The 26,993-nt window shown below is 38.6% G+C and overlaps 3 protein-coding genes across 4 annotated transcripts in view; 1 reads left to right on the top strand and 2 right to left on the bottom strand.

Moving 5' to 3' along the window:
- Positions 1-525: 525 nt before the first annotated feature.
- On the bottom strand, positions 526-6,029 carry LOC134752259 (zinc finger protein 726-like). The gene is made up of 3 exons (XM_063687889.1): positions 5,127-6,029; positions 4,503-4,664; positions 526-1,383 (listed from the first exon to the last, which is right to left on the bottom strand). Exons 1-3 carry the CDS (start codon positions 5,671-5,673, stop codon positions 728-730), a joined length of 1,365 nt encoding a protein of 454 aa, XP_063543959.1. The 5' UTR covers positions 5,674-6,029; the 3' UTR covers positions 526-727.
- Positions 6,030-6,181: 152 nt separating this feature from the next.
- On the top strand, positions 6,182-22,311 carry LOC134752414 (zinc finger and SCAN domain-containing protein 10-like). Its single transcript, XM_063688125.1, has 9 exons — positions 6,182-6,342; positions 7,704-7,787; positions 13,242-13,478; positions 13,598-13,754; positions 14,463-14,761; positions 15,987-16,200; positions 16,602-16,722; positions 17,101-17,242; positions 19,761-22,311. The coding sequence occupies exons 2-9, from the start codon at positions 7,726-7,728 to the stop codon at positions 20,443-20,445; spliced, it is 1,917 nt and encodes a 638-aa protein (XP_063544195.1). The 5' UTR covers positions 6,182-6,342; positions 7,704-7,725; the 3' UTR covers positions 20,446-22,311.
- A 2,440-nt stretch (positions 22,312-24,751) lies between these two features.
- The window catches only part of LOC134752176 (GILT-like protein 1), a 32,593-nt gene continuing 30,351 nt past the window's right edge, over positions 24,752-26,993 (bottom strand). For both annotated transcript variants that reach the window (XM_063687787.1, XM_063687786.1), the window contains exons 6-7: positions 26,335-26,487; positions 24,752-25,748 (exon numbers count right to left, since the gene is read on the bottom strand). In XM_063687787.1, the coding sequence (XP_063543857.1) occupies positions 25,656-25,748; positions 26,335-26,487 (246 nt within the window). In that variant the 3' untranslated portion in view covers positions 24,752-25,655. The remainder of the gene's footprint in view (positions 25,749-26,334; positions 26,488-26,993) is intronic.

Raw genomic sequence — 26,993 nt, forward strand, 5'->3', positions numbered from 1 at the left:
ATTCTATACGACAGGACCCAGGTGTGAACGTACCTAAAGGCGGAATTCCACCAGTGTGCGGCACACACTGGTGGAATCCCGCCTAAGACCACCGCGCACACACGAAAGGTTAAATCTGTTACAGATGGTGGGTGTATATTAACCTTTTCGACGCCGCCAATCCAGACGCCGCGTCACCGAAATGTCAAAACTGAAATTGAACTTTATGCATATAGGTCTATGTTGCTCTGTGGTCTATGACCGATTAATCGGTCTTTGGCGTTGAGCCTACGGTGCGTATATATCGGTCATTGGCGTCCAAAAGGTTAATTGTATATTGTTTTGTAGGTCTTATCTTTCTCGCTCGTAGTTCCGTTCTTTACGGACGTATGGTGGACCACCTTCCACTCGATCGAATAGGCCTCGGACCGCACAGGTTGCGGTCCGGTACGCCCGTCTGTAACAGCTCTTATACTGAACATTAGTATTTTTGTTACTACCTGTATTCAAAGTCGAACATAGAACCAAACCAAGCTAGATATTTTGTATCAACTTTATTTATTTTTATTACATAATATATGGATGTTAAGTAAATTCAAGAAATCACAATAATTGAAACATGGAGTTTTAACCTTAAAACGTATAAACACACTAGATAATCTAAACTATAGGCACATTAAGGTTCATCTTTTTTATGCACCCATGCACAAATGACGTTTCATTTTTTGCATTGTCATTGCAATGCATACTATGCATCATATGTATGTTTTCTTCTAGATTTTCTTTTCGTTTTTCTCATTTTCCCGTTACCCAGTCGTTGTGCGAAGGCGCCATGCATCATAGTTTTGTGAATTCCCAAAAGGGTTTCGCTGGCACTATCGTAAGCGCATTCATCACATTTGTATGGTTTCTCAACAGTGTGTGTCTTTCTATGAACTTGTAAATAATCTTTGACGTTCGTAGCAAAATCACACTGGTCACATTTGTAAGGAATATTTTTGGTATGCATCTTTTTGTGAGATTGGAATATGTCTTCGCGGACAGTAGCAAACTTGCATTGGTCGCATTTGTAGACTTTTTCACTCCCGTGCACGGTATTTATGTGAACTTCCAATTCATATTTGCGAGCGTGACCGTAATCGCATTGATTGCATCTATAGGCTTTTTCCCCTCTGTGAACCCTTTTGTGAATTGCCAGACCGATTTTGCGGTTAGAAGCGTAACTGCATTGATCGCACTGGTAGGGTTTCTTTTCACTGTTTTTTCTCTGTTTACACATTTTCTCATTGGCGTGGGCGATGTTTTTATGAACTCTTAAATAATGTTTATGGACACTAGTGAAGCTACAAGATTCACATTTGTATAGCTCCTCGTCAACATCATCTGCGCTGCGCTGAGAATATCCTGCAATATCAAAACTATATAGTTAATAAGACAAAAGAACAGTTGATATTTTTGATTTTTTTTTCACATTTGAAACGTTATGAAATATGAAATACAGAGCCTAATAAAACATAGACAAATAATTTTGTGCAACAAGAGAGGAAAGTTAGTTTTTCTTGCGAGTGTTTATTTTGAGTCCTGAGAAAGCGAAAGATCCTATAATTGAATCACGAGCGAAGCGAGTGATTCTAAGTTAGAATCTTGAGCGTAGCGAGGGACTCAAAAACACGAGATGTAAAATAACTTTGCTCTCGTGTTGCACACATAATTTTTCACCTCAGTAGTGAGAACATATTAAAGGTTAAGATGTAATTCGTATTACACAAAATAATACAAAAAAAAAGTGGCAGTTCATGGCCTTCACTAAATTAAAAAGCTACTTTGTTTCACTCCCAGGAGTGACGAAAGTAGGCTTGTTCGAGCTGCTGAGGTGAAAATAACTATTTAGGAATATTTTTTATGTCCCCCGCCGCGTCTGTCTGTCTGTCGGTCTTCTGTTCGCGATAAACTCAAAAAAGACGTAACGGTTTTTCAAACGGTTTTCACCTATCCATAGAGTGATTCTTGAGGAAGGTTTAGGTGTATAATTTGTAAAGGTTTACCCGTGCGAAGCCGGGGCGGGTCTCTAGTTAAAAATAAAAATAAAACCGGCCAAGTGCGAATCGGACTCGCCCACAGAGGGTTCCGCACTTTTTATTATTTGTTGTTATAGCGGCAACAGAAATACATCATCTGTGAAAATTGCAACTGTCTAGCTATCACGGTTCACGAGATACAGCCTGGTGACAGACAGACGGACAGTGGAGTCTTAGTAATAAGGTCCCGGTTTTACCCTTTGGGTACGGAACCCTAAAAATTACAGCAATTAAACTAAAACAAAACGTATTATCTACAAAATATTCTTATTTAGCTATGATCACTCTGTGTAAAATGTCATGTCCCCTAATATTTATTTATATAGAAATGAAGAGTCATAGGGACCAGCATCACCCGACGCGAGAGGTAGGTATAGGCACCGTACCACAGATTATATAATAGTTCTTACGAACAGATACTTATCTCTCAAAGAAAACGCAAATACCTACTGTTTTGATACCTACACAAAAATACAATGGAGTGACCTTCGGCGGGCCGCTCCCCGCACCGCGCGCACAGGCACAAAGCTAGGGTTGCCGACGCTTAGAAATAATAAACACCAATAGATATTTATCATGAGAAATGATAAACACCTATTGGTATTTATCATTTCTAACAGCGGAGTGAAATAAAATGAAATCTAAATCTTAAATTACGTATTTTAGTCATTCATTCATTCATTCATTCATTAACAACTGTTTTACTTTGTAACTATAAATTTGTTGTAATAAACACTACATGTTTATTAAAAGAAGTTCAATAGTAAGTACCTACGTAGCTTGTAACTATCGTAAAAATTGCAAGTGCGGCGCGCGGTGACGTGCGTGCGTGAGCGCGTGTGGCAACCAACTGGCTTGCTTTTCTACCGTGAACGGGAGGCGATTCGTAGGTATAAATCCGAGCTCGCGCGGAGAGTTCCATAGGCCTGACCGTACTTATCTTTAGAAATTCCTCTACTACTCGTCAAGGGGATTCTAAAGAGCTCAAACTCAATGATCAAATCAGTTTGCTCTTTAGACCATAATTTGGCTGGTTCACTACCGCCATCGAACTGTCATAACATAACTGATTTATGTTTACTATTATTTGAATATCAATAAAATCTGAGTACCCATAACACAAGCCTCCTTGGGCTGACCGTGGGACTTAGTCAATCTGTGTAAGAATGTCCTATAATATTTATTTATTTAATAATAACCCAACCAAAAAGGTTTGCCAACTGTCAAACAAAAAAAATGGGCAGAGTAGAGATTTGCAGACAACTGTCGTGGAGGAAAATCTCCAAAAAATGGAGTTGATAGTCCAGAACATGAGAGAAGAGGAAGAGAAGAGAGTAGACTGGTGGGATTGGATGAACTCTTATCTTATCCTTGCTTACCTTTAAACGAGCAATTCTGTATATAATTCAATATTTATATATTTCGGGGATCTCGGGAACGGCTCTAAAAATTTCGATGAAAGTTGCCATACGGGGGTTTTCGGGGGCGAAAAATCGATCTAGGTCTTATCTCTGGGAAAACGCGCATTTTAAGTTTTTATATGTTTTCCGAGCAAAGCTCGGACTCGCAGATATTAGCGTTATGGCGAAGGCGTAGCGTAGTAGAGTAACTTATACTAGAGCGGTACTGTCATAGTAAATTTTGTAACCCCAGTAAATTCACTGCCATCTGTCGACGCACTTTAAAACTAAAAATGAAGATTTATAAAAATACGATAAAATGTATTTAAATGTAGATAAATGATTTTTTTTATTTGCATTAATTATTTTTATGATTTTGACCCATGTTCTTTCACTGATATCCGTTAAAATTGTTAAATAACAAACGAAACCGTCAACGCCATCTATACGACAGTTGGCCAAAACTAGTAGCGCCCTCTGAACGAGAATCAAATTTTCTTGATTTTCGAGGCACGTTTTTTCCTTAGACTGTATCCATCTATTACGGAGTTATATCTATCTTTGGTAGTACAGATGTAGTGCATAATTTGCGCTTCGTAACGTTCGTATCTGTCATGCTTCTTCAGTCAACGTCAGTATTCCTTGAACGGAGACTGAGTGAAATAGCAAGACACGTTCGTACGTTTCCGTGAAAATACGATACGGTACGATTTGAAACCAACCTTATCAACAACCGACATTTGAAAACTTTTGGTTGAAAAACGTCACTTTTGTCCCGAAAGAAATTGTACTTATGTAATTACATAAGTACAATTTCATTCAACAACGGATATCCGTTTTACGAAAATACCATACTTTTTCGTAACTGGAAGATTTTTGCGCTTATATTGTACAAAATAGGGAACTACCTATATCTATCCATCAAATTTTATCGAAATTCGACAAAAAAAAGACGACGCCGATTTTTATTTCAGGCTGCGTTTCCACCAGAGATGTGCGGAGGATGCTGCTCATACAGCTGAAATTAAAATTAGATTTAACTCACTTTCGTCTGTTGTATCGTTTTCTTGTTGACTACACAGTTGGAACTTGTATGTGTAGTCTCCGATCCTGCACACACAGTGTTCCATGTCTAAGTGCATGCGCTCCAGTCTGACCGTGCAGCTTCGCTCTGGTACAGGATTCACTATTGCTAAGTCAAATGATTCTGTAACAAGTAGGTATATAAAATATGTATAATAATATGTAAGTATGTTGTAACAATGACCAATGTCTGTATACTTAGGGGACATCCATTAATTACATCACATGTTTAGAGGGGGAGGGGCTCAAGAAAATGTGACAAGGGGGAGGGGGGAGTCACAAGCTTTGTGACCTCAGACCTCACTTTAACTTATTTAAATTATTTTATTCGCTGTACAGTTAGATAACAAGTTCTTGGAACAATATCGTTTAATTTTCTTTCCTAATCTGTTTTGGGTTATAAAATTGCTAATATTTCTTTTGTCAAATCGAAGTGACGTCACACCAGGGGGAGGAAGGGTTTGCCAAATGTGACCAAGTGTGACAAGGAGGGGTCAAAAACCTCGAAATTCGTGTGACGTAATCAATGGATGAACCCTTAGGGTACGTCTATAAATTACGTGAGGGGGTTTTGAAAATTAATTACCTCTATGGTATACCTCAGGGCCCACCACTAGTCCATCTTTTACCTCATGCTTAAGGTACAGTGCCTGCTCTGCCAGTGTGCTTGTGCTACACACACTCTCACTCTCAGATTCAATGTTTGCCATCACCAAATGGCTCACCTGACTGGTGTGGGCACTCTCATACTCGAAACTGGTTTGTATGGTTGCTCCGCTGTCACCACACACGTTTTCATCCTCTGCCTTAAGTGCTGCCTTCACCTCAGGGTCAATGTGACTGTACAAGCAGGCAGCTGGTTCACTGCCAGACATGTCCTTGGGTTCTGTCTTAACCTCTGGTTCTACCGCGTGGTTTAGGTGCGCTTGTGCGCTCTCAGGCTGTTCATGCTTCAAGTACAAGCCGGCCCCAGCCGTCTCGCTGATAACACACATGTTTTCCTCGGGTTCTGATTTAACCTCTGTCTTCACATTTTCTTTGAGCTCATGCTCTTGCTTCGTGTGCAGGCCAGCCGCACCTTCCCACACGGGTTCCAACTCTACCCATACATACTTTGCGCCCTCTTGCGACATCTCTCGCTGAATAGCCTAAGCTAGTAGAAATAGACGCTGAAATATGCTGTAGACTTTTTGATACACACTCACTGCTAATGTTCACGATGCATTGCTGCCCGCTCTATCTATCCATCTCTGATTAAAATCGAGGAATTCCACGGTAATGTGCAATAGTGCAGTGTGTTAATAGTGCAATGTACTCGAGGAGGTACAAAATAAAATGCAGAATGGCACTTGTTTGCTAAAATAACGATGTAATGTGGACGTAATGAAAATTGAAACCAAACCAAATAACAATTCTCGCAACATTCGGCAGTTTTGGCATTTGCTTGACTTGACAAATCGAATCGACACGCACACGACCTCGACAGCGTCACAGCGACATTTTGATTCGGAGACTCGCATCGTTTAAGCCACATAATAAAACGTTAGTTTACACCGTTGCGGATGCTCGGCAGTACGAAACTTTCAGCGCCCCCTAAGCAATGGCGGATTTAAAAAAAAAAAACAACCAAGCTGTCAAAGTCGTCGGAGCAAGCGCTTGGAAGTTGAAATAAATATATTTATTTCGTTGAAATATCCAGTTGAATAAGCATTTAGCGTGTTTGTGACGTTAAAGAAATATACAATTTAATCATATAATGTTATTCAGTCGTGAATAGCTGCTATATTCATTCGTATTCTTCGGTATGTATGATTTTTTGTGAGCGTTTTCAACCTTTGTTTTGACGAATTTCGCGCGTAAATCCTGTGTTAAATACTGTATAATGCTATATTTAGTAATTTTATTCATTTCTCTAGACATTCGGATCGATAATCTAATCTTTGTCGAAACTAATTAATGCGTCTTATTCGGTGAATCGCATCGCATCTTTCGATTTTGGTTTAGCGGTTTGTTGATGCAATTTCAACCTTATGCAGTTATGCTTTAAGGTCGAAATGTGATGCGCCAGTGTACGATGCTGTTGCGATCCTGGCAGTTTAGAATAGGGACGCAAGACAAGTTATTGCCTTTGCCGCGTTCACTGCCTCAATTATTTTTTTATTTTTTTTTAAGTTTTTATATTGGCTAGTGTTTTATTTATGCCATAGTTTTAGTTCTAATAAAACTTTTGTTATTTGAAAATTTGCAAATGATATTGATTATTTTACAAATTTTATTTATCATAACATCGGTACATAAAACAATGTAAATCTTTTAATAAAAAAAAAAAAAGTTCATACTTCGTACAACTTATATGAGATTTAGCTATCATTCTTCAAGTAAGATAAATAAAAAAGTAATAAAAATGGTATATCATTAATATGGTATTCTCCTACTAGTCAATTCAGTTTCATTTGTAGAACTGTCAAAACGATTTGATAATATGGAATTTATATAAAACATTACACAATGACATCACGGTCAACTCACCTACTTTTTATACTTTAATCTGATTGATTAAATAGGAATTGTGTTTAAAAATTACGACTATCTAGGTTTTTCTAATAATCATCTGTGGCTTCATGCATGGTGTGAAATAATTTATTTTAAATACAGTATTACCCTACCCTACCCTAGTTCCCTTATTGAACATGTTTAGCTTACTCAAAGAAATACACAAATTGAAACCCCCCCCCCATCGGATTTTAGGTGTAGATAACAAAATAAACAATAACAAATCATTATTCAGGTTGCATAAATGCAACACAAAAAATATAAAAAACGGTCAAGTGCGAGTCGGACTCGCGCACGAGGGGTCCGTACCATTACGCTCAATAACGGCAAAAAAATCACGTTTGTTGTATGGAAGCCCCACTTAAATATTTATTTCATTGTTTTTAGTATTTGATTTGTTGTTACAGCGGCAACAGAAACACATCATCTGTGAAAATTTCATCTAGCTATCACGGTTCAGTACAGCGGTACAGCCTGGTGACAGATGGACAGACAGACGAGTCTTAGTAATAAGGTCCCGTTTTACCCTTTGGGTACGGAACCCTAAAAAGTCACCCGTTTTTCCTTAGTTTTCCCAGTAAATTGCAATGTTGTTATAATTTGTTTGCAGATGTATTAAATTAGGTGCCGTCATGGGCAAATCATGCTGTATAGAAGGCTGCGATGTCTCCAGTCCAGATGTTGAGTATTTCAAGTAAGTCTTCCCCTTTTCATTCAAGCATAAGAGCATAATCATAATCATAATCATTTTATTCATAAAACCAATTTACATGTCAAAAACTTATAATTACAATACAGTTAAAATATAAATCGAGATAAAACTTAAAATTAATATCTAAACAATAAATATACAATTAGGTGTAACAAAAACAAAAAATTAAATAAAGTAAATCATGGTCGAAATTAGAAATAAATATCAAAAAACAAAAAAAGAAAACAAAAGTCAATTCACATGTCACAAAAAATTATATTAAATTTATTATAATTATAAGGGTTTTTTTTTTTTTTTTTGACTACAATGCTAGGCACTTGTGACTGGTCGTATGCCTATAGCCTAGTAATAAGCTCATTTTTCATTACAAAAACATAGAAGATGGGAAAATATACCTTTGTAAAACTGAAATCCTCTTCGGTCGCATATTTCATTCATAATTCCACTAAATATTCTGACAGATGAAACTTGAAGCACTTAATTCCATGCTTTACTATTTAACACTAGTGTTCTCGTTAAATTAATCCTTGTTTTTAACTTAGAAATAACCAAAATAAACTTTAAAAAAAAGGTTCAATATAAAATTACGGAGACTGACAGCTTGACAGGATGTCGAACTGACGTTTTGTTGCTCCTGGTACAATATGACATGCAATAACGTTTTGGATACTACATTCTGATCGTAAAACTTACGTGTAAAAGATAGTTAAATCTTAATTTCCGGAATTTGTTTTAATCATATTTGTTATTAATAAACGTAAAACACATCGAAATGAGTTAAGAATTTAGTAAATAAATTAAAAATGTCATAAAGTAAAATAACACGTCAGATTCATACGTAATGGATTTCAGAACGCTCCTTCTTTTATTATTTGTTTGGGCTCCTCAAACTGAACTGCTATCTATGTGTGCGTGAAATGTGGATGTCGTTGTAAATGTCTCTGTCCTTCTAAAACATCGCATGCGTGAAAGGGATAGATATCGGGGGAATCGACATTTAGTGATTGTGAACGTTAAGATATAGGCCGTAAGGATTAGTAAACACAATTGTACATATGACCTTCTCCTTGAGTCGAGCGCCGTTACGTGCCATGGGGCGAACGACCTCCTTCTCAATCCTGGTATCCTGGTACTTTTTGGATAATGTTTGTCTTAATAAGTCGCCTGTCGCTTGTCGCCGGTCGCTTGTCGCCGGTCGCTTGTCGCCTGTCGCCTGTCGCTTGTCGCCTGTCGCTAGTCGCCTGTCGCTACTAAAAGGTATAAAAGGCCGGAGTGGGCACGGGGGGATTCATTCATTCTTCAACCATCGGACTAGTCGTGACTCTGGCTTTTGGGCGTAATTTTCGTACTGGTAAGCGAAGTTTCTCTGCTACTTTTTCTGTGTTTGTTTTACTTGGAATTATCTTGGTAAATTTAAACTTAGAATTTGTGTCTGCGTTTGGTTTTACGGGGACAATATCGTCGTAACGCTGAACCTAGACTATTGTGGAGATTCTTTGCTGCTATGTATGGGTTTTATTTTATTGTAAAGTTTTCGATACTGAGTTGTTCCGAGTGCCGCCACGTTATGCAGGGACAATATCGTTGCATAGCAAGGACTTGGAATTGGTCTGTGTTTGGTTTTACGGGGACAATATCGTCGTAACGCTAAACTTGGACTATGGTGGAGATTCTTTACTGATGTGTTGTGTGTAGTGTTGAGTGCCGTGAAGTGAAATTTTCTACACTGTATTGTTCTAAGTGCCGCCACGTTATGCAGGGACAATATCGTTGCATAGCAGGTACTTGGAATTGTGTCTAGGTTTAATTTTGCGAGAAGTAATTTTCGTAATGTTAAGCTTGGATAATGGTGTCTAAGGGAATTTCACTTCTTTATTTAGTTTGTTTGTTTTGTGAGAAATTATACTAGTAAAATTACTCTTAGTTATTTTAGTGTCTTTTCTATGGGGTCTTTTGCTATTTTTGAAGCCAGATCATTGCTTGGACTGACAGTTTGTCCAACTAAACATTCATCACGCCTGGCGGTGTTAAAGGTGATGGGTGGTTAGGAGTCTTTTAGTTCCAGGCTTGAGAGGGCCTGGCATCTCTTCTTTACCAACATAAGAGATGAACTATCTCCCAGGTCTCAAAGCCCAGCTGTTAGATGGAAGTGAGGGCATCACGTGCGTGCCATTCGGAGTAATCTGAGCTCACTAAAGTCGGCAGTAATTGGGATCTGGTCCCCTATTAAATATATTTATATATTTCGGTGCTCTGGCGCATGCTAGTGCCGATTGCGGGGAAGGATTCTGTCGTGATTATTATTATATACTTAGTCTTAGTTGCGGCAGGACTTCTCATGTGGTTGGTGCTGGTGTGTGCAAAGGGTTCCGATCCACTGATAGACACGGAATAGGGCGACTTACCTCCTAATTCTTTGGCTTGCGAGCATAGGAGGGGGAGTCAAATATACGGACCATTAGTTTTGCTAATCTCGGTTTGGTCTACCGAACTTTCCAGCTTCTAGTAGGGATACACTTGTGTATATTCCAAGGCACTAGGTCAATGGTAAGTGCGATCTGTGCTTTGGGTGTACCTAGAGTAGGGCCAGAGGGTAGGATTATAAATAGGGTAGAGTCATACACTATTTGTCTGTAGGTATTTGTGTGTAGGGTCTCTTTTATGCTTGGTCTAAGACTCTGATATGGTTGATATAAATTCTTCTTTTAAAGACTTAAAAATATGGCTTCATTAACCTAAAATATGTGTATTTAAAAGGTAAAGGATTCTTTTGCCTAAATCTTTCAAACTTTTAATTTATCTGGGGAAAATAAATTAAATTCCTATGAAATCTTTATTTTTTTATCTATTAAATTTCTGGTTTTTGGAGTAAAGACGAGGTACTGAGTTTTGCAATCAGGTTTCTAAGGTATTTGCAAAATAAATTCTTAAAATATCAAGATGGGTTTAGACATACAGATCGTTCTGGGATAGAAGAATGGTTTGTTTTAGGGACCCCTTGGCAGGCAAGAGCAGTCCAATGGGAATTTGAGTGGAATAATGCTCAACTTGATTTTTCAGTCTCATAAAATATAGCAAATGACATTAGTGCTTCGTTTATACATCTAAAAGACTAGAAATTTAGTCTATACTTTTAGTTCTGGGAATTGGGAAAAGGGATTAGTATCCCTAGCTTTTGAACATAAAAAAGAAGTAATTTTGATTGACTGATGATACTTGGCGCTTCTTTCATCAGATCATCTAGGAATGCTTAGGTTGCGAAGCGTTGGTCATAGCCCGTCTGGCTACAATGTTAGGATAGGTGTCCCGAAGGATGTTTTAAAACGGGATAAGGCCTTCTGACCCGCATCGAGCATGCGAAGCAGTACGTGTGAACTCACACATCGTTTAGAAGGTGATAGTATAATTATAACTTTTCCTAAAAAGCTAGGGTGTAAATGGGCTTATCCTGGGAGTGCTGCTTCGTATGTTATCCCGAAGGCTTAATAGGCGTAGCGGGACTTTACCAAAAACATTTTTAAACTCATTTTTCCAATAACATTTTTAACCTCATATTAACCATATATGCTGCAATTACCTAAATAATGTCATATGTAGTAAGCCTTTAACAGCATTTACATTACACGAATAGATTAATAAAATTGTAATATTAATTTCATCACTACGCTCGGAATACTATTTTAAGAATGCTTCGCTACGCTCAGTTTTCAATTATGGAATCATTCGCTTCGTTCAGGATTCGATGTGCGGCCTCACCGTAAATATGTCAATTCCCTCCCTAGCAACACAATCTACTATTTTTACTACTGTAACTATTAAAATATTCTTTAGTTTCATATTAATATATCTTCAGTACCATAAATATAAAAATTCTTTAATATATATATAGGTAGTTAATAATAGAATAATATCGGAGTCCAAAATTTAGTTGATACTCATTAAAGAATCTAAGGTTTTGCGGTACACTTCGAGGGGTTCTAACTATTATCTAGACGATCACATGGCCAAATTTTAGGGGTAAATTCTTAAGAGGTGGTTAGCATAAGATTTAGCATAAGAGTAGTTTTAATAATAATAGTTGGGGTGGTGACACACTGACCTTGTGAGCAACGAATTCCCCATAAGGGAGTATACACCTAGGTTTTCCCGTGGGTTTGGGGTTCTTCAATAAAGGAGGTTTTTTAAAGAGTCGGCAACGCGCATGTAATATCTCTGGTGTTGCAGGCGTCCATAGGCTACGGTAACTGCATACCATCAGACGGGCCGTATGCTTGTTTGCCACCGACGTGGTATAAAAAAAAACCTTTGCAGCGCTTTGTACCTACGTCTTTTAACTAAGATAAGAAGATTGTTTGCAATAACTTTAAAACGACTAGATCGATCATGTTCGCTATAGTTTGAAAGTATTTATTAAGCTTTTGTTTCACGATTATTATTTTTTGGACCCATGGTTCAAACTGTTCAAAGTTCGACTGCTATCTGACCTTCCAACCGAGAGGGTAAACTAGGTCTTATTGGGATTAGTCCGGTTTCCTCACGATGTTTTCCTTCACCGATGAAAGGTATATTATACTATCTTCTGCCTGCTCCATTGTCGGTGTAATGATGATGATGATTGATAAAAACTGTCCTATGTTTTTCCCTGGACCTCAAACTATCTCCATACCAAATTTCACCTAAATCAGTTTAGCAATTTAAGCGTGAAGAGGTAATAGACAGACAGAGAGAGTTACCATCGTAATGTTAGTAGGATTGTCTGTCTGGCAAGCCATTTTTGTCACTAGAAAAAGGCAACAAATTAAAAAAACCGTCCAATTGCGAGTCGGACTCGCGCACGAAGGGTTCCGTACCATTACGCAAAAAACGGCAAAAAATCACGTTTGTTGTATGGGACACCCCCTTAAATATTCATTTTATTCTGGTTTTAGTATTTGTTGTTATAGCGGTAACAGAAATACACCATCTGTGAAAATTTCAACTGTCTAGCTATCACGGTTCATGAGATACAGCCTGGTGACAGACGGACAGCGGAGTCTTAGTAATAGGGTCCCGTTTTTACCCTTTGGGTACGGAACCCTAAAAAGGGGCAAGCTATGATGGTGCCATCTATGCCTAAACCTTTCCATCCACCATCCACCACAATCTAAACCTTTGACAGTTGCCAACCCCATTTGCACGATAATGTATTTAATTCGTCTCTTTTACGCAGTAATTAATTTGAAAGACAAGAATTACGTGATAGAAACATTTTTTTTTTTTGCATTTTAACCATTGGAACGCCACGCCGATCATATGCGACGCGTCATCGTGAACAACATTTAACATACATATTTAAGAATCTATTTTCCCAGGTTCTCTAAACATAAACTTTGCTTTTATAATAGAAAAACAGTAGTCAAAGTCATTGATATTAAACATTGTTCTAATTATCCCCAGGTTCCCCCGCAGCGGAGCCCTGCTGGCAGCCTGGATAGAGGCGACCGGGGCGCCGGGGGGCGACGTGTGCTCAGCACACTTTACTGACGCGGACTATAAAAGTATGCGCGGCAAACGACGGCTACTCGGCACAGCGGTACCCAGCGTGTTTGTTTCCGTAAGTTACAATTATCCCCAGGTTCCCCCGCAGCGGAGCCCTGCTGGCAGCCTGGATAGAGGCGACCGGGGCGCCGGGGGGCGACGTGTGCTCAGCACACTTTACTGACGCGGACTATAAAAGTATGCGCGGCAAACGACGGCTACTCGGCACAGCGGTACCCAGCGTGTTTGTTTCCGTAAGTTACAATTATCCCCAGGTTCCCCCGCAGCGGAGCCCTGCTGGCAGCCTGGATAGAGGCGACCGGGGCGCCGGGGGGCGACGTGTGCTCAGCACACTTTACTGACGCGGACTATAAAAGTATGCGCGGCAAACGACGGCTACTCGGCACAGCGGTACCCAGCGTGTTTGTTTCCGTAAGTTACAATTATCCCCAGGTTCCCCCGCAGCGGAGCCCTGCTGGCAGCCTGGATAGAGGCGACCGGGGCGCCGGGGGGCGACGTGTGCTCAGCGCACTTTACTGACGCGGACTATAAAAGCATGCGCGGCAAACGGCGGCTACTGGGCACGGCGGTACCCAGCGTGTTTGTTTCCTTAAGTTACAATTATCCCCAGGTTGTTACTTACACTTACTTAATTTTAGAGTATTTTGGGGAACAGAAGAATCGCAGACGGCAAAAAACGTAATGGTGTAAAACGTTTGATGTTGGTTTTTACTATCAATCAATTTTGGTTGTGTTTGGTCAAAGCGAAAAATTAATTGTTAAATTAAAAAAAAATCACATGATAATTTCATTAGGATTTAATTATTTTATTTGTGCCAAACACACTTTTTTTTTATCAATAAAAAAAAGGCAAGGGACATATTTACCACCATGATTTATGGCGTTATTCATAAACGCATTACAAGCCTGAATTAGCTATGAAACGTTTGTCTTTATCTGTCATTTTGACTATTTGTAAGATAGAGGTAAAACATAATTTAACTAATTCAGGTTCGTAAAGTTTTATGAATAAGGGAGAAGTCTTACTCCCTATTTGAATGGTGGAGTAAAATTTTCCGTATTTCCTGTCATCCTTCTGCTTTATTAAGGGCTAATAATATTATTTATATTTTTCCACAGAAACCATCCACAGAAAACGGAAACATCACAGACCCAACGAAAGACACAAACAAAAACGCCAATACGAACCCAAAAAATAAAAAAGCTAAAGAGAAAAAGAGCACAAAGAAAGCTAAAGCCGATTCTACCACAGACAACATAAATAAAATAGCAACAGATAATAATGCCATAGACAAGGACGAATCTACGACTGATACTGATGTAACTGAGAATAATGTCGAAAATGGAGAGAGTTCACAGGAAACTAGGCAAGGCGGTGAAGAAAATGGGAAACAGGACAAGAATGGAGTAATCGAAAAGTAAGTCATTTGTTTGTTGCTACAACAGAACGGAGGGGAACAACTCTTACTACTTACTACGGTGACGCAACGACCCAAAGAGAGTCCTGGCTTCCTACACCAGATCACGCCATGCCTCTCGGTCTTGCGATAGCTCTCGCCAGTCGCCATGGCCGAGGTTGAGCAGGTCTTGGGCAACTACTACTAGTAGCAACTACCGTCGTTCCAGCGGTACCTAGGGCGTCCAACTGGGCGTCTCCTGTTTGGTTGTCCCAAGTACGCTTTCTTCATGGCACAATCCTCTCCCATTCTCTCTAAGTGTCCGAGCCACTGAAGCCTAGCCGCTTTTGTCTCTCGAATAATGTTGGGTTTGGACACCAGGTCTTCTATCTCCCTGTTTTTCCTTACTCTTAGTTTTACAAAAAATCTTTTTAACTTAATAGGACTATTTTTTGAGGTTCTTAGAATCGTTGCCCACAATTAGTCGTTTTCTTCTAGAACCTCTTCTCTGAAGTTTTATATTAAAATGATTAAAAAAATTACAGATTCACACATCGATTTGGTTTATTTAGAGCTTTTGCCCGCGACTTCGTCTGGGTGGAGTTAGTAATTTGGGTAGCTTATTTTTTATCCAATCTAATTTTTGTCGATTCCCCATACAAACTTCCACCCCCCCTTTAAACCCCAGTAAAAGTTGACTTCTGGGATAAAACTACCCTATATCCTTCCCCGGGACTCAAACTATGTCATTACCAAATTTCAACTAAATTGGTTCAGCGGTTTAAGCGTGAAAAGTGTTTTAAATTTTATTATTATTGTGAATTATCTTTCTGTTCTTATTTATTATTTTTGTAATTGATTTGATTATTGAAGCATGAATACCTTAGACTAGCGCATGTTTAACTTAGTTTATATAGGTAAACAAATTCGTACGCCTAGCGGCAAAACATAGCGTTCGCAATATGCTCTAACTATAAGACCAATACAATGTACCTATGTTATAACGAATAAATGCATTCTGATTCTGATTCTGAAAGGTAACAGACAGACAGATAGACACACTTTCGCATTTATAATATTAGTATGGATTGGTTCACACGATTCTATACACGTTTCGATAGATGGGAGTAAATTTACTGTGACTACAAAATTTACTATGGCAGTACTCATAGTAAATTCTCTTTGGTCAAAAGCTAGGACATATAGGCTGCAAGAATAATTAAAAAAACGTTTAATTTAATTCCAGTGATCAACCCGAAGTAAACGACATCGAAGATATGATAACCAATTACCAGATCAAACAGCCGCCCCTCGCCGATCGACTCAACCCGGACCCTCTAGAGGACCTCATCCCGGCCATCTTGGAAAAGCAGAGCGTGCAGGAGTTACAAGCTACTGAGCAGGTCGACATTGAAGTAGAGATACAGGAAGAAACGAGGAATAATGAAAACACACAAGAGGTTAGTTTTTAGGGTTCCGTACCCAAAGGGTAAAAACAGGACCCTATTACTAAGACTCCGCTGTCTGTCTGTCCGTCTGTCACCAGGCTGTATAGACCGTGATAGCTAGACAGCTGAAATTTTCACAGACGATGTATTTCTGTTGCCGCTATAACAACAAATACTAAAAACAGAATAAAATAAATATTAAAGTGGGGCCCCCATACAACAAACGTGATTTTTTTGCAGTTTTGGAGCGTAATGGTACGGAACCCTTCGTGCGCGAGTCGGACTCGCACTTGGCCAGTTTTTTTATTTAATAGACACCCACGGATAACGCACGCAGCTCAGACCAATATCGACCTTCGTGCATATTCGTAGTTCACCGTGTTAATGACAAAATTTTATTGTGACCATTTTAGGTGGCCCAGGGCAAGTTGGACGTGAACCAGCTGGCAAACCATATAGCCAACAAGTTGGACAATCAGCTGGCGCAGATAATGGCCACCGCGCCCGTCTTCATAGAAGTCGCCGTGGATCAGAGTGAGTTATTAATTTATTAATTGAAATTTGCTCACAGATGATGCATTTCTGTTGCCGCTATCTATAACAACAAATACTAAAAACAATAAAATAAATATTTAAGTGGGGTTACCATATAAGAAACGTGTTTTTTTTGCCGTTTTTAGGGTTCCGTACCCAAAGGGTAAAAACGGGACCCTATTACTAAGACTCCGCTGTCCGTCTGTCTGTTACCAGGCTGTATCTCATGAACCGTGATAGCTAGACAGTTGAAACTTTCACAGATGATGTATTTCTGTTGCCGCTATAACAACAAATACTAAAAAGTACGGAACCCTCGGTGCGCTAGTCCGAGTCGATTTGGCCGGTTTTTTAAACATTGTTTTATTACATTTTCAGATGACACGCGAGCCGAGAGCCCCCAAGACTGCCTGATGTTACTTGAGAGTGTCCAGTGTGATATAGATCCTTCAAGCCTTATGTTACCTGAGCACGGCCCGGACACCGACAGTGATATGGAGATAGTAGAGACAGATAACAAGTACGTACCATTTCAAGCCTTATGATATTGATATTTTAAGTCTTATATTTATATAGATCCTTCGAGCCTTATGTTACCTGAGCACGGCCCTGACACAGATCTGATAGCGATATGGAAATTGTCGAGCAGGGACCGGACAACCCTTTCCGCGATAAAACCCTTTCAATGGGCGACACTTAAACACGGCTAACACATTGAAAGACTTTCCCTATTGAACTGCAAGCCCATTCATAAGAGCTAACCAAAAATAAGGCTAGCTCTTAATAAGGGTTACCCTTATCTTTAAGCGCTTATTATAAAGGTTTCCCTTTGCGTGAAAGAGACAGGATTAGTATATATCTACGGTAGTGTATGAAAAGGAAAGAAAATACGTGCCTAGTCAAAGAACGCCGCCGACGATCTCTCGGATTCGAAGTAATGTGTGCTTTATGAACAAGCTAGATGACTTAAATTAGCACGCTTATATGCTAAAAGGGAAACCCTTTATAAGGCTAACCCTTATAAGCAATATGCAAGGTGTTGGTGAGCGGATGATAAGGGTTTTGTAAGGGTATTTGGGCTACCGATTACTCAAATGTGGTAGCTTTATATAAGGGTTTTTAAAACCAAAACAAAGGGTTTCGTCTGGCAAAGGGTATGGTGAGTTAAGCCTTATGCAATACCTTTATAAAACCCCGATAAGGGATAGCGGGCCGGTCCCTGTTGTCGAGTCCGATAACAAGTACGTAATATTTCCAACCTTATGATATTGATACTTAAAGCTTTATAATATAAATCCTTCAAGCCTTATATTACCTGGACACGGTACTGACACTGAAAGCGATATGGAAATAGTAGAGTCCGATAACAAGTACGTAATATTTGAAGCCTTTTGATATTGATCCTTTAAGCCTTATGATATTGACCCTCGAGCCTTATGTTGCTCGATCCTGGTCTGGAGACAGATGGGGGTATGGAGTTAGTTGATTCCAATAACAAGTGCCTACGTAAGTTGTGAGTATAAGCGACCGAGGTGTTCAAAATGTCTGAACTATCTTCGTGTAATGCTTCTAGGGCTTCTATTGTCCTTCTATCACAACTTGATTGGTTGGTAGACTCTCTCACGTAATTCTTGTCTTTTAAATTAATTACTGCGTAAAAGAGACGAATTAAATACATTATCGTGCAAATGGGGTTAGCAACTGTCAAAGGTTTAGATTGTGGTGGATGGTGGATGGAAAGGTTTAGGTATAGATGGCGCCATCATCAGCAGGAGACTTTAAGACACGATACTAGCTTCATTTAATGTAATTTTTTATCCCAATAGTTATGTAGTTATGTGGTTTATTACTTGTTTTGTGAGCAAACCAATAATATAAATATAGATACCTGATTTTTTCTGTCCTATCCTTATGTTAACTCAATGAGACTGTATAATTTTGTTTTGTTGGCATTTCTATCTCTGTCGCTGCCTTGCAATTCTTACTTCACTATTGTGTGTTATATTTATATCTATATGTGTAATTCATCTTCTTCGTGTAACAATTGTAACAAACTTGGAGACTTTCATTGTCAGTCGTATGTACGAACTTTCACTTTGGCAAAGTAAACACATCCACTATTTTATATTGTAAGATTGTATTTTTAGTTTTTGTTATGTAATCACGTTGATTTTCTTTTGCTTGTACCAAATACTAGTGTTATATATTTATTTTTTTATATAAATAATACATTAATCAGCACATGTACGACATGGCCCTCTATGTCATCATGACATCTCACCGGCAGATTAGATGGCGCTGATCGCCGCCCATTCGCCGCCGCAAAGTCGCGTTCTGTGTTTTAAAATAGGGCCGTGTCGTACAGCTGCGTTCGTTCGTGGCCCTCAAAATGGTTTCGCCGGAAGATCAGCGCTGACTTTTGGGTTAGCATTATGCTGAGGCGGGACCATTTCGTGGTAAGCTATTTATTTATTTTTATGTTTATATTTCTTTGTTCTTTTATACTTTTGTATGTCATAGTTTATCACGAATAAATGCGATGATTCTGATTCTGATTCTGATTCCATCATAGCTTGCCCCTTTTTAGGGTTCCATACCCAAAGGGTAAAAACGGGACCCTATTACTAAGACTCCGCTGTCCGTCTGTCTGTCACCAGGCTGTATCTCATGAACCGTGACAGCTAGACAGTTGAAATTTTCACAGATGATGTTTTTCTGTTGCCGCTATAACAACAAATACTAAAAAGTACGAAACCCTCGATGGGCGAGTCCGACTCGCACTCGGCCGGTTTTTCTATGAGATTTGGTTTACAGGGCTGGCATCTACGGCATAAAATTCCATTAAAACAACAAAAATTTGACACAATTCTAGGGATTGACAGGGCAAGCTAAGCTGGCGCCATCTGCTTAATATTTCCAACGGCCAACCCCATTGCTACTTGACTGAAAGCGCAACGCCATCAATAAAAAGCTCACTAGATGGCGTTGCGCTTGTATTTCTGAATATTACCTTTAATACTATTTTTTCTACTTCATAGAACAACTGAAGACCCCAACCCAATATCTCTTCTTACATCCAGCGACGAAGACGAAGTCATTATAGAAGAACCCCACATCGACACAGTGGAGGTCTCAGACGAAACAGACGAAGATGACAGACCTCTACAAAGGCTTATTAAAGAGAAACCTAAACAGAAAAAACCGGAGAAGAAAAAGAAAAAAGGAAATTTCGAGTACTTCGTTCATTCCAGTCCGTACTACTGTGTCCAATGTGACTTCAGAACGGACAACGAAGCAGAATTCATACGACATAACATAGAGCTCGGTCATATAAATTCAACAACCATCCAAGTATGCTCAACATGCAACTATACGACTGCGAGCAAAGCACAGTACTCTAGACACAAGCGGAAACATCGGGATGAGAGAAACTTCAAGTGCCATCTATGTAATTATAAAGCGAGACATAGCATGAGTCTCATCTACCATCTCCGCTGCCATGATCCGGTTGAGAAGAAACAAGAGAAATTCACGTGTGATAAGTGCGGTTTTAGTTCAAATGTGAAAAGTGAAGCGTTGAATCATTTGAAGAATAAGAGTTGTGAAGGTAATAAGTATTCGTGTGATCAGTGTAGTTATAGTACGAAGAGACGGAATGATTTGAGGAGGCATCGGCTGAGGAGGCATTCCGTTGATGATAGTGATGAGGATTTTACTATTTAACCATTTGTACGCCAAGAACACCTAAAATCGTCGTTACTTGTCGTGCCCACAGCGCCATGGACAACTATACTGTCCGCGCGCGAATTCCGTGCACGGGTGAGGAATGTTAGGAATGTTGGGCGTCATGACCGAGTGGTGTCATTTTGTACGTACGGGCGCGGCGCACACCCCCCCACTTCCTAGACCTCCGAATGCACGGAATTGGCGCGCGGACAGTAGGTGTTATGACGTACGCTGTCAAAGTAACCTTCACACTTTCAAGTAAGGTTTACATTAGCTCGCTTGCGCCTGGGACTATGGATGGTATAGAAAGGATGCCAATCTCTTATGGCAGAATTGTTGCAAAAGTGACCGCTTTCAGCTTTAAATAATAGTGCTTAATCTCTCCGGTGGGGCTAGTTAGGCTCTGGGACATGAGTATAACATGAACCATATAAGGCAATAAATAACCCGACCAAATTACGTTGGTTGTTTTTGGTAGTATTTCGGTGTATGGTGGCGCCCCCTAATTACTGTTTTTTGATGGACACTTTTCATACATAGAGATTTGGCTCCTTTATATAGTCTCCATGCCTGGGACCTTGGCGTGTGAGTGACGTTTTGATTACAACGTAAAACGTTCAAAGTTAAAGATGATACACGAAATTAATTAATATGTCTGACTTACTTTTAAAGCAGAGATAGGTAAATAACGACTGTAAATCTCTATATAGTGTGCCTAATCATTGAGTGCAGTGGGAAATATCTCCAGGATGAAAATTAAAATTTTAACGTAATTTATTTTCTAAAACCTAACTAACTAATGTAATGTGGGAAATAACTAGCCGCCAAGCGGGCGCTACTGTCGTTCACACAGCCAATATTATACTTATGCGACCAAAAGGAAAGCCTATTTCGAGTTAAACATATCCACTTTAATAAAATAAAAAAACAATAAGAAAGATTTGTTTTAGTTTTGTATCTTTTTTTAAGTAAAACTAATTTAGATGTGCTTACCCCATTTTTAAACACTACCAGTTTTTTTTTACAGTTTAAAATGATCCAATAAATTCCAGTAAAACTAGTAAGCTTATACCTACATACCTAATTGGTTATTTCGTCAAACGCGCTTTTATATAGAGATTATCAACCTTTATTATGAAATTTTCATTGATATTCCAAAAAATATTCAAAACATAACTTAATAGTCAAATATAATAAGATGAAATAATAGTTGTGACTATTAAAATAATGATAAAATAATTATGTGTGATTGTTTTTTTATGCTTTACTGAAACTGAAATTATGTTGATTATTTTTTTATGTAATTAATAGAATTTAACCCTACCACCGCCATATTCATAGTTGTGCACCAATTGAACAACTACCATTTAAACACTACCAGTTTTTTTTACGGTTTAAAATGATCAAATAAATTCCAGTAAAACTAGTAAGATTATACATACCTAATTGGTTATTTCGTCAAACGCGCTTTTATATAGAGATTATCAACCTTTATTATGACATTTTCATTGATATTCCAAAAAATATTCAAAACATAACTTAATAGTCAAATATAATAAGATGAAATAATAGTTGTGACTATTAAAATAATGATAAAATAATTATGTGTGATTGTTTTTTTTATGCTTTACTGAAACTGAAATTATGTTGATTATTTTTTTATGTAATTAATAGAATTTAACCCTGCCACCGCCATATTCATAGTTGTGCACCAATTGAACAACTACCATTTAAACACTACCAGTTTTTTTTACGGTTTAAAATGATCAAATAAATTCCAGTAAAACTAGTAAGATTATAACATACCTAATTGGTTATTTCGTCAAACGCACTTTTATATAGAGATTATCAGCCGTTATTATGAAATTTTCATTGATATTACAAAAAATATTCAAAACATAACTTAATAGTCAAATATAATAAGATGACGTAATAGTTGTGACTATTAAAATAATGATAAAATGTGTAATTGGTTTTTTTTATGCTTTACTGAAACTGAAATTATGTTGATTATTCGAACTTAAACTATCGTGAGACATATTTCAAAATATTTAGATGAGAACGGTTTCACTCACTTGTATTTTTAGTCGCTTTAGGCGACATGTTTCGGATTCTTTGGGAATCCTTCCTCAGGTACGAGTGTCCGCGGCGGTTGTACGTCGTGCACCAAAACGTGGATTCCGAAAGAATCCGAAACATGTCGCCTAGAGCGACTAAAAATACAAGTGAGTGAAACCGTTCTCATCTAAATATGTTGATTATTTTTCATATTGTATATTTTTTTTATGTAAATAATAGAATTTAACCCTACCACCGCCATATTCATAGTTGTGCACCAATTGAACAACTACTGCCATTCTTATTGCCCGTAAGGCCCGGCCCGTCCTTAGATATAATACGTCAATGTTTGCGAGAATGTTTACTGTGTTTTTTTACTACAATATTTTTTTTATTTAATTAGCTCTTTTAAATTCGAGAATTCTATACCCAAATAAATGACGCCTAGTTTTCACAGTTCAAAGTATATTTTAAACTGAAATAGTAGTATGACTATACTGACTATAAACAAGTTTGGGAACAAATCAAATTATTTTATTAAATACTTTGATTTGTTTGTTTTTTTTTTTTTTCGTTTAGGAGGTGCAAGCGCGCACTGCTTGCCCTTAGAGCTGGTCAAAGACGCCTAGTCTTACTAAGATGGCATATAGTCGAGAAATACGGACGGGCACCGCCGTGGCGAGGTGGCCTAGGGGTTCATGGCGTTAGCCGCGATAGCTAAAGACGCCGGTTCGAATCCGGCCTTCACCACTGGAGGGCTTCGTCACTTTTTCTTTAATATATGACATCTATTACAGTTATTAATATACTGACTATACTTAAAAACAAATAAAAATAATTTGATTTGTTCAGTGTTATGGTGGTGAGAGGGTTGAAAATTTGCGTGAACCGTTTTTTAGTTTGATCAGTGATGAAATCGTTTTTTGGGAGTAGTTTTCAATTTATACAGTATGTAGTATGTGATTGTCAGGTTGTTTTTATACATTTGATTTTCTACTTCTTCTTCTTTGTCGTAACCTCATGGCTGAGGGACGTGACGAGTGTGGACACTCTTCACCAGTGCTCTCCAGGCCGCTCTGTCTTGGGCCCAGTGCATGCTAGCCTGCAGTGTGGCGTTTGTCACTGATGTTATTCTGTCCGCCCAACGCGTGGCCATACGTCCATCCCTACGCTTCCTTGCCATGCGGCCAGTAATTATGAGCCTTTCCAGGCTATCTGGCCCTGCCCTGCTCAGATGACCGAAGAAACCAAGTACACGTTGGGAGCAATTTTCTACTTACACTCTAAATACTTTGTTCTACAGTGATGTAGTCCACTTATAAGCATCACGCCATTGGCCATGTTTGAAATATTAATAATTAATTCAAATAGAATTATACAATTATTTTTATTCGTAAGCATAAACGAGACAAATTAAATAATATAAAAACCGGTCAAGTGCGGGTCGTACTCGCGCACGAAGGGTTCCGTACCATTACGCTCAAAAACGGCAAAAAATCACGTTTGTTGTATGGGAGTTCCACTTAAATATTTATTTTATTCTGTTTTTAGTATTTGTTGTTATAGCGGCAACAGAAATACATCATCTGTGAAAATTTCAGCTCTAGCTATCACGGTTCATGAGATACAGCCTGGTGACAGACAGACAGCGGAGTCTTAGTAATAGGGTCCCGTTTTTACCCTTTGGGTATGGAATCCCAAGATTAAAGGGCCACAAAATTGCCTCATCTCAGCATGTTGCTGGTGGCTTCCAGCGCTGATATTCCGAATGATGAATTCTGTTTTGTTTGGGTTAAAGTAGAAAATAGAATGTATTTAAACCATAGAAATATGATCTGGCAATCTCCCAACTAATTTTAAAATATCTGTACATAATCACAGTCATGAATAACATATAGGTACCTACTTGTAAAATACATAAAATGGTCCGTAAGTCAGAATCGGTCAGAACTTTTAAACACAGAGTGAGAAATGAGTTCTAAGTCGGATTCCTGATTTTGTAAAATATAGGTAAGGTTTTGTGAAATATCGTAATAATAAGGGATATGTGCGTTGTTTTGTAAATATAGTTTTATTGATTCCAGTGTCGTTTTATTGAACTCTTTATTTTTATGCAAAACCGGTTTTCTTATTATTAAAACCTTTTATTAAGTACAATTATTAATTACAGTGAAGTTAAGGGGGGGGGGGGGGGGGGTCGAACCGTCGGCAACAAGATAAAAGCAAATAAAACATTTACAATTAGTCTTATTCATATTTTATTTTTACACATAAAATTTTACAAAAGTATTCTTACAATCTAAACTTATTTTAAAACAATTGGAAGCTTTGATTTTATAAATTAATACTTACTGTAGGTACTTCAGTCATCAAAACTACAATTTTCAAAGATTCATAACTTTATATAAGAAATATTCATATGGTTTTACAGTGGTTTTTCTCTGCGATAGAAATTATGTATATAATATTAATTATAGAAGGTATTCTTTGATAGTTTGAAAATAACATTGTTATACCTATTTTAAGAAAAAAAAAAACGCTGACAATTAATTTCCGTTTAAAATTTAACTAAAAATGTTTATGGAATGCGAGTTAGTTTACAGTATGTAATAAAGTGTACTTTGATCCGTACCTATTGGTCAAACCAAATAGTGAGTAAATAAGAACAAAAAAAACTATACTTATTTCTTCTCTTGTGTGCTAGTACTAGTGTAAGGCAAAGATAGTATGATTCTCTCTGTCTATGTTTGAAATGAGACAGTCCTTTGACAAACTATACTCATTATTTACGTCGTTTAAAGTTTATATATACGTATGTAAACAAAACGTAAACATGAATGAAAATATTTGTATACAGTGCAAAGTGCACTAATGATGAATGAAGTGTGAAGAAGACGGGCCTTACGGGCACCAAGAATGGTGTCACTCACTCCGCTGTACACGAATGCGAGCCAATCGTGCAGTCCAACGCAACTATTTGCGACAAATCGCGCGCGTGATGCGAACTCATCAACCAATCGCGTTGTAGCATTCTACCGAGGAACACCAAACGAGAATGTTCGGTCGAAATTATATGAACGGGCCTATCTTTACTTTTGAAATCTTTGTATGTATGAAGTATGTATACTGTATGAAATATGTATGAAGTGTTAGCAGGCGGAGGGTTTGGTGCCCGTGGCCACGCGGCAGATCACGGACTTCAGGTTGGTGAAAGCAGCATCCTGGTTTTCTTGGCTGAATTTCTGTAAATGGAAATTAAGAATTTTTAATCTATAGTCATTTGTATAACGACGGCAAAGTCGTTTTATACTGCCAGAACTGGTAGACAACTAGATGGATTGGGTAAAGAATTGACTTATAGAAGTATTCGAACTATCTTTTCAAGTAATATCATTAACACAGTTTAAACTGCCCCTCGTAATTATAATGGTCGGTACAAAAGCGAGAGGGCGCTTTACGCTAATAAGTTTTGTCCCCGTAATCAGCCAGTAGATTGTCTCCCTGTCACCCTAACTGTACCCCTGTCTCCCTAACTGCCCCCTTGAGTTGCATACCTCGTTAACCACGATGGTAGGTATAAAGGGCGCTGTACTCTATCAGTTTTGTCCCCATAACCAGGAAGTAGGTTGTCTCCCCAACTGTCCCCTAGTCCCCCTTACTGTCCCGAAGGTTGTCCTTTACCTCGTTAACCACGATGGTAGGTATAAAGGGCGCTGTATGAAATATGTATGAAAATACTCTATCGGTTTTGTCCCCATAACCAGGGAGTAGATTGTCTCCCCAACTGTCCCCTAGTCCCCCTAACTGACCCGAAGGTTGTCCTTTTACCTCATTAACCACGATGGTAGGCACGAACGCCAGAGGGCGCTGTACGCCATCAGTCTTGTCTCCGTAACCAGCGAGCAGGTTGTCTCCTTGGGTGCCGCTCGCGCACTGCTTCAGCTTGGTTGACTCTGATAACTTGTTGATTTTCTCTAGGCACTGTAACAAAAAGTAAGTTAATTAGAGCCCTATCGATTTCTTTCCTCCATTTCAATTATCCATTCTTCCATTTGATCGGTCGTAATCTTACAATCGAATCAAGTGGGATCGGCGAGCCGATTTCATTTCTGCGTCAAACGTCAACACGATCTGCAAAAAATTGTGCTGTCTGAACTGGTCTTAAGCGTTACTTCCTGATTTCCTATCAAAGTAAGACATTTATAGCGGCCCGCCAAACTTTGGCGCTGACAAGTCGGCGCGGACTTGACACGTACCTACTACAATTTAACAGATAAAACCGACTCTAAATTAATTATTTAACAAGCGAACGATGCTTGCTGAACGAAGCTTAGAATAAATTTAAAAGTGGAAATATTATTGCCTTGGGTTGCCTAGACCCATATGGTGGAAAGATTCGCTGGCTATGGATGAGGTCTTGGTGGCTCAGTTGGCAGAGCGCTGCAGTATCGATCCAGAGGCCGTGAGTTCATGTCTCACCCGAGGCA

Source organism: Cydia strobilella, chromosome 24, assembly GCF_947568885.1.
Source record: "Cydia strobilella chromosome 24, ilCydStro3.1, whole genome shotgun sequence".
NCBI lineage: Eukaryota > Metazoa > Arthropoda > Insecta > Lepidoptera > Tortricidae > Cydia > Cydia strobilella.